This window comes from Equus przewalskii, chromosome 14 (genome assembly GCF_037783145.1).
Source record: "Equus przewalskii isolate Varuska chromosome 14, EquPr2, whole genome shotgun sequence".
Lineage (NCBI taxonomy): Eukaryota > Metazoa > Chordata > Mammalia > Perissodactyla > Equidae > Equus > Equus przewalskii.
The window spans coordinates 60,703,223-60,717,019 of NC_091844.1; the positions used below are offsets into that span (position 1 = coordinate 60,703,223).

The 13,797-nt window shown below is 39.3% G+C and overlaps 1 protein-coding gene across 1 annotated transcript in view; it reads right to left on the reverse strand.

Moving 5' to 3' along the window:
• The window catches only part of CRIM1 (cysteine rich transmembrane BMP regulator 1), a 187,809-nt gene that overhangs the window by 139,997 nt on the left and 34,015 nt on the right, over positions 1-13,797 (reverse strand). The window contains exon 2 of the mRNA XM_070574085.1: positions 8,107-8,280. Within this exon, the coding sequence (XP_070430186.1) occupies positions 8,107-8,280 (174 nt within the window). The remainder of the gene's footprint in view (positions 1-8,106; positions 8,281-13,797) is intronic.

Genomic DNA, 13,797 nt, shown 5'->3' on the forward strand with positions numbered 1-13,797 from the left:
AGTAATATGCCTAGTTCCACCTGATCACATTTTCCTATGAGCACCCCTCCCCCTGCCCCACATACACACAAAAAAAATCAAAAAACTTTGAGGAAAAAAGTTCCATGAATAAAAGCAAACAGTATCATATTTTGTTATAAATTCTAATTAACTTTTTGTCCACTGACAAACACCACAGATGGCATCAAGAGTTCCAATCTCTGATTAGGGCACACAGAGTACAGGTTGTACTGGGGGCTACAGACCAAGAAAAACAAAACAACCAAGAATAAAATGTAGCACTTACACTTCACTTGTGTGAAAAAAAAAATAAGTGAAATGTAAATAACTAAGAATGGAATAAGAAGCTCATATAATATATTATTTCCTTAGGTAGGATTGAAATAGTAAATTTAGAGTACAGAATAATTAATAAAATTAAGGCTCTGACGCAACTGTTACTTAGGGTTTTTAAAACCTGAAAGAAAAAGCTAATAAAACAGAAGCCATTTGTCCCTGTGTCCAAATGAGTTTAGTTTCAGAGGATACAGCCATACAATGTAAAATCACATTTCCTTTTGTTTTAAGTAGAAGAAAAAATACAGATAAAACTCTGAATATACAGATTCTTTCTCATCTTCTTTCTAATCTTTAATTTCTACCTAAGCATATATGTTTCATGCAACGTAAGTTTCCAGAATAGACAAATGCTTAAAAATAGCATTTAAGATATTTATAAAATATCTTTAAAAAAAAACCAAAAGCAAGCTCCCGCAGTGCATCTAAAATGTGATTCAATTTATGCACCTGCACCTTGAAGGCTATTTAGAAAATGGTCCCTCAAAGTCAAATTGGTAAAATCTGAGGTGTAGTGACACATAGCATGTGCTTAATACATACTTTTTGAAGGAATAAAGGAGTGAATGAATGAAGAATTAATATAGCAGCTCTAAAATAAAAGCCTCAAGGTACTTGTAGAGAACGCTGAGGAGAGGATTCTTCTGGACTGAAGGAGTCTGAACTATAACGCTCTTTCTTTACATTCCTATGCAATTATTTAATCGTCTTAGTGCTCTTACTATGAACGGCTCTAATCTCAGGCCTACGTCTGATCAGCTTTCATAGACTCAAACCCTTTTAAAGCCTTTTTTGAACAAGGGAGTACAAACAAGTCAATCAATCAATCAATTAATAATTAATTAAAGTGATATGTTCTGTTTTATGCATCCCAGGACCACGGGTGCCAACAATTGTGTTTTAGGCTAACGTTCAGTTTGCTGATGGTAATAGCCTATAGGCGTTCTTTCTCTATGCTCACAGAGCCCCCAGTGCTTTCTGCACCACAGTCACTGCACACAGGTCCTTTCATCTCACTTTTGGTGTGTTACCACTGCCAGTCACTTTTTCCCTCCATTATGCACATTTCCTAAAAATGTTCATACTCCTCACATCACTTATGTACTCAAAAGTCATCAACAGCAGCACACTCTCCCTGGGAGGATGACTCACAAATCCTTATCTCCAGCCCAGATCTCTCTCTGAGTTCCAGACCCATCTCTCATCTTCCTCTTGATTCTCCATAGATACCCCAAACACAACAAAACAAACTCAATAGCCACCTCATCCAACCACCCACGAAGCTGCTCTCTTTGTATTCCACATTCTAATCAAGGACATCCTCATATAGCCTGACCATGGTGCCCCCTAAGCATCTACTTGGCCATCACACCTCCCAAGCATCTATCTTGACAATCACTCCCTCCTCCCCAAATCTGGAAATCTTCCTCTTCCTCATCCTCCAAAGTCAATCAGCCATAAAGCCTGCTAAACTGACCACCTCCATTCCCTCCCGCCTGTACCCTTCTGTTCATCCTCTCTTTTCTGTCTCGAAGGCTGTTCTTAAGTCCTCCTTGCCCTTCTGTTGAGCCGTCCAACACATTTCTCAGAGTTGGACTCAATTCCCAACTCCTCCACAAAGCCTTCCTTGATTTCTCCATCTTAGGAATCAGAGCAGGTCTTATTTGGCCACTCAACCGATATAAGATAATGATATAAAGTAACACGTGCCGATTTCTGATTATCTATCTTTTCTCTAAAATATCTCGTAGAGTAAAAATAAAAAATAAGTACAGTCTCAAATTATAAACCATTTATAAAATGCAAAAGCAAAGCAAAAGCAAAAGAGGAATTTCTTAAGCACCCAAGTAACTTCCTCCTTCTGCTGCTTGTGCAGCTTCAAATAGGAATAGATCGCACATAATCTATACTATTCCAGTAACCCAGATGATGTGTGATGCAGCAATGTCTAAAAAGTATATTTAAGAATACATTTTATAGATCGCACACAGGTATCCCTTTCACTATTCTCTGCCTGGTGATAAATCTGTGTGAACTGGGTTGATTTTATTTTTTTTATTTGCATATGGAGCTATGCAGGTATGAATGCTACTTAGTGAGTTAATTACATCAAAAATTATTTAAGTGACAAACAGCTCTACTAGGATGTCAAATTTAATTTGTCCAAAACAAAATTCTTGAGTCTTCCTTAAATCTGCTCCTGCTCCTATTAAAGGGCACTACCATTTGCTCAAACTCAAAATCTAAGAGTACTCCTTGATTCCTCTTTCCCTCACCCCCACCTCCCAATGAATCCATCAAAAGTCTAGGTCCAAATCACATCTCAGTTCCACCCATCTCTCCATCTCCAGATCTCAGGTCTGAGTCACCATTATCTCTTACCTGAACTACTGAAAGAAGCCCTACCTGCAGACTGTTCCCATTCTTGCATCCTGCCAGCTTCCCCACAAGTCCCTTCTCCACCACCTTCATTTTTTAAAACATATAAATCAAGTCACATTGTACCTTATCACAATCCTTTAACAGCTTTCCTAAGTACTTATCATAAAAGCCACACACCTCACCATAATCTACAATGTCCCTCCCCCTCCCTTCCTCTCTCATTACCTTACAGTCACACCAACCTTCCTGCTGCTTCTTGGTATTCCTTCAACACACCAAATTTGTTCTCACCTTAGAACTTGTGCACTTGCAGTTCCCTCTGCGTAGAATTCTCTCCTTTCAGATCACAAGTTTGACTCCTTACAATTAGATTTCAATGCAAATGCTCTCCCTTCGTGGAAAACTTCCCTGACACCTGTTTCTAAAGGAATTTCCCCAGCAATCCCAGTAATTCTCTATCAGATCATCTTGATTATTGTTTTTCATAGTTCATATCATACTATATCATCTTGTCTTGCTCATTTTTTGGTTTTCATGTCATCCCTCCCCTTTTGAATATAAGCTTGATGAGAGCTGTATCTTCAGGCACTAGTACTGTGCCTAGTACATATCTGGCACTCAATAAATATCTGCTGGATGAACGAATATATAAATTTTTTCCAGAGTGTTTTACATTCTTCTTGAACTTGGCATGGTTTCATATTTCTGATTACTTCTTGAATTTATTATAACCCGCTCTGAATTGTAATAATTTTTCTGGAAAATAAAAGTCATTTACCTCAACTTGGAGTCATATGTAAACTTAAAGGTCCAGCTTCTTCCCTCTATCATGGAAGTCTTTGGTGTCAACTCTGACTACTAGTTACGAAGCCCAGAGTGGCCCCTCCAGAAAACCCTTGTGACAATTGCAGAGGCTGGTCCTGTTTTTGCCTCTCCTTTGGTCCTCTCCTCTGATGGTGCATCAGTTTAATTTCTGTGGAGCTCAGTACAGCATACACCAAATCAATGAAGACTAGGTAGTGTGGCAGAAAATGACGAGCTTTGTTAAGCTTGAGGTGGGATGACCTGCCGCTCATTCCCTTTATCAGACTTCCTCTTTTTCTTTGGAGAAATGCAGATGATTCTGACAAACCATTCGGTACAAAGCCACAGTGGGCTGTTATCCAGTATCCTATTTCCTCTAAGTTTGTGATAAACTGATTTTATGGAGCTGTGCTCATGTTTTTTAAGAAATAAAACATTTGGTAAAATCCAGGACCAACTTCTTTCCATTTAAACAAATGTAAGTAATACATAAGAACTTTTTTAATACCCAGAAATTGCCAGTATTCTTCATAAATCTATAAATATGAAATTGAAATGCCCTGCAATGGTTTCCACAAATGTTTTAAATGTCGTTGTAGTTAGGTTTACTCCTACAGCATGGAAATGTGGATCCATGTGTTCTCATTACGCTCTGGCAAGCATACTATTCCTTCTGCCCCATCCCCAACACCACACACCTTAACACTATAAACTGCCCAAAAGCAGAGTCCTAAGAAGAAGGCTTTAACTACAACTAACTATTCACCTTCCCATAAGAGACCACCAGAACCAAGTCTAAATGTACCAGGTCATCCACCGTCACTGGCCTCTTATCCTCACCCGGCTCTGCAAAATCACCCAGTCCTTGCAGAACCCTCCCTCCCAATCCTTCTACTGTGCCTTCTAGAACTCACGTGCTGTCATCACCCAAATCCCCTCCAGATGTAACCTTCACCTTCACGCTCTAATTGAAACCCTGGCTACTCTTTGTCCCTTGAAGTCTCTCAAGTGGAGATGGCGTCATTTCTCACACTCCATAAATACTGGGGATGGGGTAGGTGTCTTCTTTGTTTTCACTGCCACTTTCAGATCATTCTTCCTTTTCCTCTTTAAAAGTAAAGCCCTGTTCACATGAAGCACATGCAATCAGATTATGTACCAGCCACACGGAGCTGTTGGATTTACCTACAGAACTTCTGGCTCAGTGTCTCTTCCCTGTTCCCTGTTTTTGTCTCCTTCCCAGCATAGACTGTACAGTCAATCACCATAAATACTCTCTTACATAACCCTCAATCTCTGTGCCCTTCTATTTCTATCAGACTTACCAGGAAAAATCTTAACCCTGGTTAGAACCACTTCTCCAAAAACACTGCATCTGCACCAGGGCTGGAGAAAAGCACACAACTGTGCTGGCTAGTCTCCCTTCAAATTTATAACCACTAACCTCAAGTAAGCTGTCAGCACTAGCAGGCAACCCTAATACATTTCCCCTGTTAATTCACTTGTCTTCTCTCTGAGATAGCTACTTTGCATTTTCCTCTCCCACCTCCATTTTTCACACATCTCCTTCCACCTCAATGTCAGCTGACGACCTTGTTTTATACGTCTGAGAAATAGAGACAATTTTGCTCCTCTGCCTCCTCAAAGACTTTGCTCCTGCAATCATCACCTTTCTTCCATTATTGATTTCTCCCTTTTTACTAGATCACTCTTGTCATCATCCAAGCATGCTGTAATATCTCCTATATTTTCAAAACCCCTCTTCACCCTATATCCCTCTAAGACAACCACCCCATTTTTCAGTTCCACTTTATCACAAACATCCCAGAAGAGCTTTCCCATTTCTGCTACCTGCACTATTATTCTTCTACTATTTCAGGTTAGGAACCCTAGAACCATCTTTGTGTGTTCTCATCCCTCCCGTATCTGTTAGGGGACACTGTAGGTTCTTCCATCAAAATGACACGTAGCCATCTCTTCCTTGCAGGCTCCCTGCCACCCTCCAGCCCAGTCCCTTGTGGCACCACATCGAAGTAACTGAAACAGCACTCCAACGAGCCTCTTGACTGCAGGATCTTCCTTTGCTAATCCAGTCCACATCCCCTGACGGCCCCAGTCTGCCTAAGAGTGATTTCGCCATGATTTGCTTCTCTCTGCTCATAAACTGACAATGATTTTTGATAGCTCATATTACCAGGCTTAAGCCCTCTGCATGATTTTGAAGACATTTTATAATCTGATCCCATCCTGTCTCCCCATCTTTATTTCCTATTACCTACCAATATAAAACCTTGCTCTTTTAGACTAGTTTCCCAAGTGTCTTACAGAGAAGTCATGCAAATCTCACTCTACATTTTATTCTTTTGTCCACATCATTCTCCCTCCTGGAACCCATCGCCATCCAAATTCTAAACTGTTCAGACTCCACCTCCTCCACAACACCTTATCGTACAATTCCAGGTCACATTTTTTGGCCCTAAATTCCTATAGCATTCCAAGTCTTCATTGCCATTAATGACTTACTTACATACAGTACTATACCACCACTAATTCTTTTATATGCAATATATACTGGAATATAAGTAGAGATTTTTCCTTCAAAATTGTTTCTCAGAAAAGGAAAATCCCCTAATACTGACTTTTTACAAGATCTCAAATATGGCAGGGTGCTGTATCGTTAAAAACAAAGTACTATTTGTAGAAGACATATTAATCTTAAATGACCTCAACCAATCCTACTTTGGGATTATATAGAGCCCATCTGACAAAATCAACTAAAAAAAAGGTAAAGAAATTTAATCAGCTACAATAATTATTCCTAACAGAATGATCTCAAAAACTGGAAGTGTTGGATCTCATAACAGCCCTTTTGGAATCACTTTAAAAATCAATGCAGTTAATCTCCGAAGTGTAAAGATCATAAATATCCACCTAATTAAAATGCAACTGTCCTAGTTTTATGTGAAAAGATAGAATGTTTTGGAACAAAACTTCTTGTGATGAAACTTAGATTCAAAATCTGCTGCATCAAACAATTCAGATGGTAGTGAAGAGGGTGTGCTCGCAAATGAGGTTAAATGACCTGGAAGGCAGCCCAAGCAGAGACAGTCACAGTGATGCATTTAAACATTTGAATAAGACAGTTTTGTGAAATATAAGAACGACAAAAAGTAATCATCTAAAGTGTTGTATTATTTTCTATAATGTGACTCTAAATATGTATAAATAACTAAATTAATTATTTAAATCGACATTTGATCACTTCATCTATATCCCTGAGAGTTTATACATTGAAACTGGCAAAACACTCTTTTTTGGTGGGCAATGGGGTAGGCACAGGGGTGAGCAAAGAGCCACAAGACAACAAAAACAAGTTAGGTAACTGACTGTGTTGACTAATGCCATGATGTAGTTGAAAGAATACATGGTCAGTCCCAGGCTTCTTACTGATGGAGTGTGTGGAGCTCAGTTTTCCAATTTTCAAATTCAAGGACTAAACTAAATGTTATCGAAGGCCCTTTGCAGTTCTACAATTTTATTTCTATTATTTTCTACTATATTCTCTCTTAATGATTCAGAGAATTGGTAAATACGAAGAGAAATAGGATTTTAGAGCTACCAGAATAGTAAAGAATTTCCTATTCTTTACTACCGTTTAATATCACTTGGAAACTTATTACAAGTCAAAAACTTCAGTCCTGCACTACTGCCCTTATAAGCTTGATTTTGGAACTCTTAGGTACACCAAACTATATTACCAACCTCTCCATCTGAGAACGGCATCATTTTAGCAATAAAGGTGTATTTAATGTTTCGTTCAGTCCTCTTTCTCCCCCAAAAGGAACTTGGAGCTAAGAGAGAGTTCAATGCTGGCCAGGGTCAGGGCTAAGACCCAAGCCCAGGCCTTACCCTGTGTTAATTCTGGTTGCAAGCCACGGCATCAAGCTCTGGGTATGCCCCTTGTGATTACTATAGTTATGAATCATATTTTCAAGTCCTCAATCTTGTGTCTAGGTTTTATGCATGAATGTACAAAGTTAAAGGCCACATTAATATAATTTCCTTATTTTAATGTAATTCCTGATTTTATTCCGTGGGTGAAATGCCCAATAATCCATCCACACCTATGTGATTTTGCCCCCAAACCAACCTAAACCTTCAATCCTCACTGCACAATTCTCCCATCTCTTCTAAAGAGATGCACTTGCTTGCCAGAGGAGTTGATTTCTAATTAGCACTCTCTTCATGGAGTACCATCCTATGGTAAATCAAGCGGAATGGACCTGGTGACAACAGATGCTGATCTCAAGCACACCACTTGTGAAATCATCCATTATGCAGAGGTGACCTAGGCAAGCTGGCACAAACCACCACAGCAGGACCACTCCATGGCTTCCAAGAAACACACATGTGCATGTGCACACACACCATCACATCAGCATCTGGTCAACTTTATACATCTTGTTTGGGATTACAAAAGCTACCAATGTCTGTAAGCTTGTCTCTGCCCTTTCAAGCTCAAATACTATCACTGCTCAGAGTTACACGATACTAAGGCTTACAATTGCAAAAATCAGTACTTACCTTCAATCCTCTTCAAAGCTGAAAGGCACATATCCTTCCTTGGAAACTCAAAGGGATTGTTGCAAGTTCGAATGGTGTCACATTCACATTTCCCATTGATTATATTGCAGCCAGAGACAAGGTTTTCATTGCATGGTTCAAAACCAAGCAGCTGGTCATCATCCCAGTTCTCATCTGTAAAACAATTAACAATCACATCATGTTGGCTTGTTAGCTTCATTCAAAGGTCTGTTTGAAGGCAAAAATGTGCAAGGATGTCAAGATTAACGTCCAATTTTGACACCTCAATTTACAAAAGGCAGTCTGGCTGCAATTTTACAAATGAATGAAACCCAACCTCCTAATAAGTGAGAAGACTGGAATGCAGCCAGACACATAGACATTAAATAGCTATATACACAAACATTAGTGATCAACAACCACTACACCACTACTTCTCTTATATGTTATTACAAAAACAGCTGAGATGCCTTTAAACTTCTTAATTTTAAACAAAGATTCCTGGATTTTCCCACATTCAATAGAATTACAGGAGTCACATTTGTCAATCTATAAAATTATTCCCCAAAACCCCACAATGTTTTACTCCATCTGGTAGAGACTAGTTTCAGGTTTGAAACAGCTCTGCGACTTAATGCATTAAGGCAGTTAATAAACATAAGAAGTCAGACAGCACCAAGAGACTCAAGAATGGAATACAATGGTGGAGATCCCCTCCAATACATTTCAGTACACATGCTAATGTCTATCACTGCCCACAACCCAAGCCAGAGACGACAGCAAAACTAAGGGTTCCAGCCTAGTGAGATGAGAGGCTGAGTTAGTCGAATTTTGAAGCTGAGACCAAAGCAGTGTTCTGGACACCAAATGGAGTAGACTGTAAGAAATAAAGTAGATCTTAAAACCAGCTTTCATGGGATGCAGCTCAGGCAAATGAAACAAACGTGACAGATCTGCAGGCAAGCTCAATTCTTAATAATATTCCTCATAGCTGAAACACCTCTTATAGGAAGCCGGACTATTTCTCTATGAATCTCTGAGATATTATATGGGTTTTTCCCCCTCTTAACATTATCTTTAATAAATCTTTTATCGCACCTTAACTGGGTACTGTTAAATAGTAAACATGTTTCTGATAACCATATCTGGAGAGAATTTTTTAAAGCACTTGAATTTAAGATACCTCAAACCTGGTGCTCAAACTAAGGCAGGTATAAAGCCATCTTAAGTATGTGTTTTCATAGAAGACAGTGCAAACAGATGGCTATGGTTTTTATAGGGCCAACTTTTACATCTCGTGACATCACCGACTTACTGCCTAAGTTAGGCAAAAGACTGATCTTCTTCACTAAAATAAATAATTTTCTTGTGGGGCGGGGGGGGGGGGTGGGTGGGTCTTTAGAAGGACATCATTTACAACATAAAGAGCTTCAGGGCGATTGATTCTCTGAAGAGGGAGAATAGAAAACCTCCTGTGTGCTGATTTCAGGAGATCAGGCTCAGTGATTGGATCAAAGCCTCAGCTCTTAGCAAAACGATTTTAGAAGTTTACACAAAAACAAAATTTATCTGTTTCAAAATTTGTTTTCCTATTCAGCCTGCATCTGGTCCTTAGAAATAACATGTATATAACATGTACACACACAAAGGTACATTCCTACCTTCAAGACAACAGCAAAAGTACTAAATTACTCTGACAGGAAAACCAGAAAGAAATATATTGAAACAATTCAATACAGAAAACTAGGTGACAATTTAGTCTTCAGCTATTATATATAACAAAACGGTGCATCTAAATGATTTCTTATCTCTATCTAATTGGTGACATACTGACAGGACCACTGGCCTAATCTTGTACTGTGAAACTTGCCATGAAGGAGTTTTTCTAACTGTATATTCAAATTCATAATTCAAAGATAGTTCAACCCTAGAAACTTAAAAACGTGTAAGAAATTCAAGTAACATTTGAACCACAGAAAAAAATATATTTCTCCTCTTTCCCATCATATGCTGAGAAGAAATTTTTATTACTATTTTTGTAAATATGTGCAGTTATTGTATCACCAAATTGAGTGGATTCTACTGCACAATTTTTTCCAAAATAAACATCCCTTCCCTCCATTAACGGGAACTCCCTGAAGACCTCACTCTCCTGAACTATGGCAATATCTTCTAATATGTCTCCCTGCCACTGTGTCTTGTCCCTTCACTACCCCATTCCCCACACTGTCATCAGAATCATCTTCCTCAAAAAACAAATCTGCTCAGTGATTCTCTCTTGCCACCAAGAAAAAGTCCAAACTTCCTATTGTAGAATATAAGATTCTTTATGGTATGGCTTGTACATATACCTACAGACTCATCTTTCACCAATCCCTCCGACATCCTAATGCTCTAAGCGCATTGAGATACTCACTACAAACCCTAAATCATTGCTTCCATGTGTTTGCTCGTGGAGTATCATCCACCTACAACACTTCCTTCTCTTCTTTCCCTGATAACTCCTACTCATCCTTCAAGACCCAGTTCAAATGTTACCTCTTTGAGAAGTCTTTTCCAGCTATGAGCTGCTCCAACCTCCATGCTCCCATAAACACCTGCACAGACCTCTTGTCCCCTATGGTAATAGTTCAACATAAATCAAACTTCCCCACTAGGCAAAGAGTCCTCACAGGCTGGATCCAGGTCTTATCCAATTTTGAACCCCTTTAATCCCAGGACTTAGTATAGTGTTCAATAACTGGATGGATAGATAGATTTTCATGTTGCTGGGATGGTCAATGCTTTTTTCCCTTTTTTTTTTTTTGTACTAGAAAGTCTTATTTAAAAAAGTTGTGTGTGTGTGTGTGTGTGTGTGTATATCTATACATAATCACAAAGAAAATCATGCTTCAATATAAAGAAAATGTTTCCACAACAAAAATCTTATTTAAAAAGCTTATTAGTAAAGCATTAACGAAGCACACATTTTAAAGAAATGCTTGGATGTGTTTTGGCACCTTTCCCTTTCACTAGGAATCATCTATCACTAGTCTCTTTCCCAGTTCAGCTCTAAGACTTCAACTTCTTATCACCTAGCTGGCATCGACAGTCCTTCCAGGAGTCCACCTCAGAGCCAAACTGTTTTCACTGCCAGATGCTTTTCTCTGCCTCCCCCAGGAAGCCCATTTTCCCTGAGTGTGGGATCAGAATTAAAAGGCAACCTGCTCTCCCTGGCTCCTTACTGTTTTCTGCTTCACTCTCAGCAGAAGCCTCCAGGCAGCAGCAGCTGTGCCAGAAGATGTACAGGTAAGCCTGACCGCCCCCCAGGACACGTCACGGCCACCACGTCCAGTCAGGAAGCACCTGACTCGGAAGCCAAAAACGTCTTATATGCTTTTCTTTTCCTTTCTGAGAGGAAACTCTTTCAATTCTATGCCCCCATCCTAATCAAGACTTTGTTTTTCCTCTTGGCAAACAGTTCCCTTAGCAACCACTGTTTTATAGGATGGAGTACAACATGCTTCTGAGACAAATGCTTTTATGTTCTTCTATTACAGAACATTATACTTTAAAATAATTTAACAGCCAACCAACAGGGATTGAAAGCAAAAACTTAGTAGGTTTTGATTGCAGAAATCAAATCTGAGCCCAACGGTGTTGCTGACAGCACTTGGCAAATTCAATGTTTTTAAATCTCTCTTTTCCTAAGTAAATCCACATATACAGCACAAGGATCAAGGTTCTGATTCTCTGACACAGTTCCTAGTTTCTCCTTGGACTGGTTGAGGGTGAGCGGGAAAAAGGAGTTAAAAACAGGAGTACTGCCTTTTAATTCTCTCTATCAACTAGTTTTTTTCCTGGTACTCTCCACGTGACAAGACGTAACCTCCTAGCCTGAAAGTTCAAGACAATAAAGATACCTCTGCAAATGTATTCTTAAATAAAACCCTTAGTTTTAGTATAATGAATGATTCTGCAAATGCGTGTTTTGTTTTAAAAGCGCACATGTGGTACCAAAGCAAAAACACCTGCACTTCCAATAGCCACATGCAGTCTTATCCTGGACTTGGTCTTCCTGCTCCATAAAGGATCTTCCGATATTCTTGTTGATGGCTGAAATTCCTTCCTTCCACATTTTGCTATAAAAGATTTTAAATGCCAAGGCTAGTTAGAAAGGAGTTTCGATCCTGAGACTAGGAAAGGGGGCATGGAGAAAAAGGATGCGAAGGAAGAGGCGTCTCAGAAGATGCACAGAGACACACCCAGCTCCAGATCTGGGAAGCAGCTGCTCTGGGGGATACATGCCTCCCATGCCCCAGAGCTCTAGAAACAGGCCATGGCAACCCTGGCCTGACGGGTCCTCTGTGCTCTTCAAAATATCCTTCCATCTGCTTGTCGGGGTCTGAAATTCCACTAACATGGAATAAAACGTTTCAGGTGTGACTGCACTTACTGGACAAAGCACTGTGTGTTCATCTGAAATCTGACTTCCTGAAGGCCAAAGGCAGTTGTACAGTCAGAGCTTTTCTACCTTGTACCAGCGTAGGTTAGTGGAGTTTACTCTGAAGCAAGATATAGCTACACCCTGTTATGTGGCAATCCACTTACCAGAAATATGCTATAGCAGATATTAAAAAGCAAGAAACAAATTCACAGTACACACTCAGAGGCTCACGGTAATGGAATTCTGTTGGCAGAAGAGAGGCTTCTGGGAATATATATCAAATTAATTCTCCAGCTGTTCACATATCCCTGTGGCTACAGTAAGATGCAAATAGCTAATACTGGCATCTCTTTCCATGCCAGCCTAGAAACTCCAGTGCAATGTAAAATTGCTGCTTTAACTCCCCCAGCTCCTGGCTGGCTGTTATCAGGCATTCAGTTTTGCTCAAGGAGGAAACTAATGCAGTGAGCTTTCATTCTCTCTGCTTTGAGCTTAAGGCGGATGGTCCAAAAGCTGGTGCTTCCCTCTCCCTCTCTTCCTTGTGCTGTAATCAGTGCAAAGCAGGAAGGACAAAATTATAGTTATCAGTAGAGATGATTCATGTTGCAAAAATTTGTTTTACAGGCATTTCCACAAAGTGAAGCTATGATAGGCATATGTAACTATACACCAAAATGGACAAAGCCTGAATTCAAAACAATGGAAATATTAAAATATGCACATAAATAATTTTTTGAAGACTAACTCTTAAACTGATGCAAACCTCTAAATATATAACAAACATGACCACTGATTCATATTACGTTCAAGTGAGGAATTCTTTGAAAAACAAACAGCACTGATGAAATTTACTAAATCAACTTACAGTAAAATATTTATTAATGATAAGCAAATGTTCCACTGCTGTAATTTGTTAGACTCCTTAGCAACACGACTAACAGAGAACCAGAGATGAACTATAGAATGTAAACTCATTCATTCATTCATCCTTTCTTTTAATCATTCATTCCTCAAACAGATGTTGCTATCTATTATACATCAAAAACTGAGCAAGGTGCTAAGGATTCAAAATACTAGGAAAGAGGAGTTTACAGTACAATTTTCCATCATTCTAACCAAAATCATACCAAGTATGTGAATAAAATGTCTCTAGGAATCCTGAAACAGGAAAAGGTTAAGTAAGGGAAGGATAATTTCCTTTTTGATAGCAGGAAGCTGGTGGGGAACAGAGAGCAGCATAAGAAAAGACAAGCATAGGGGCCGGC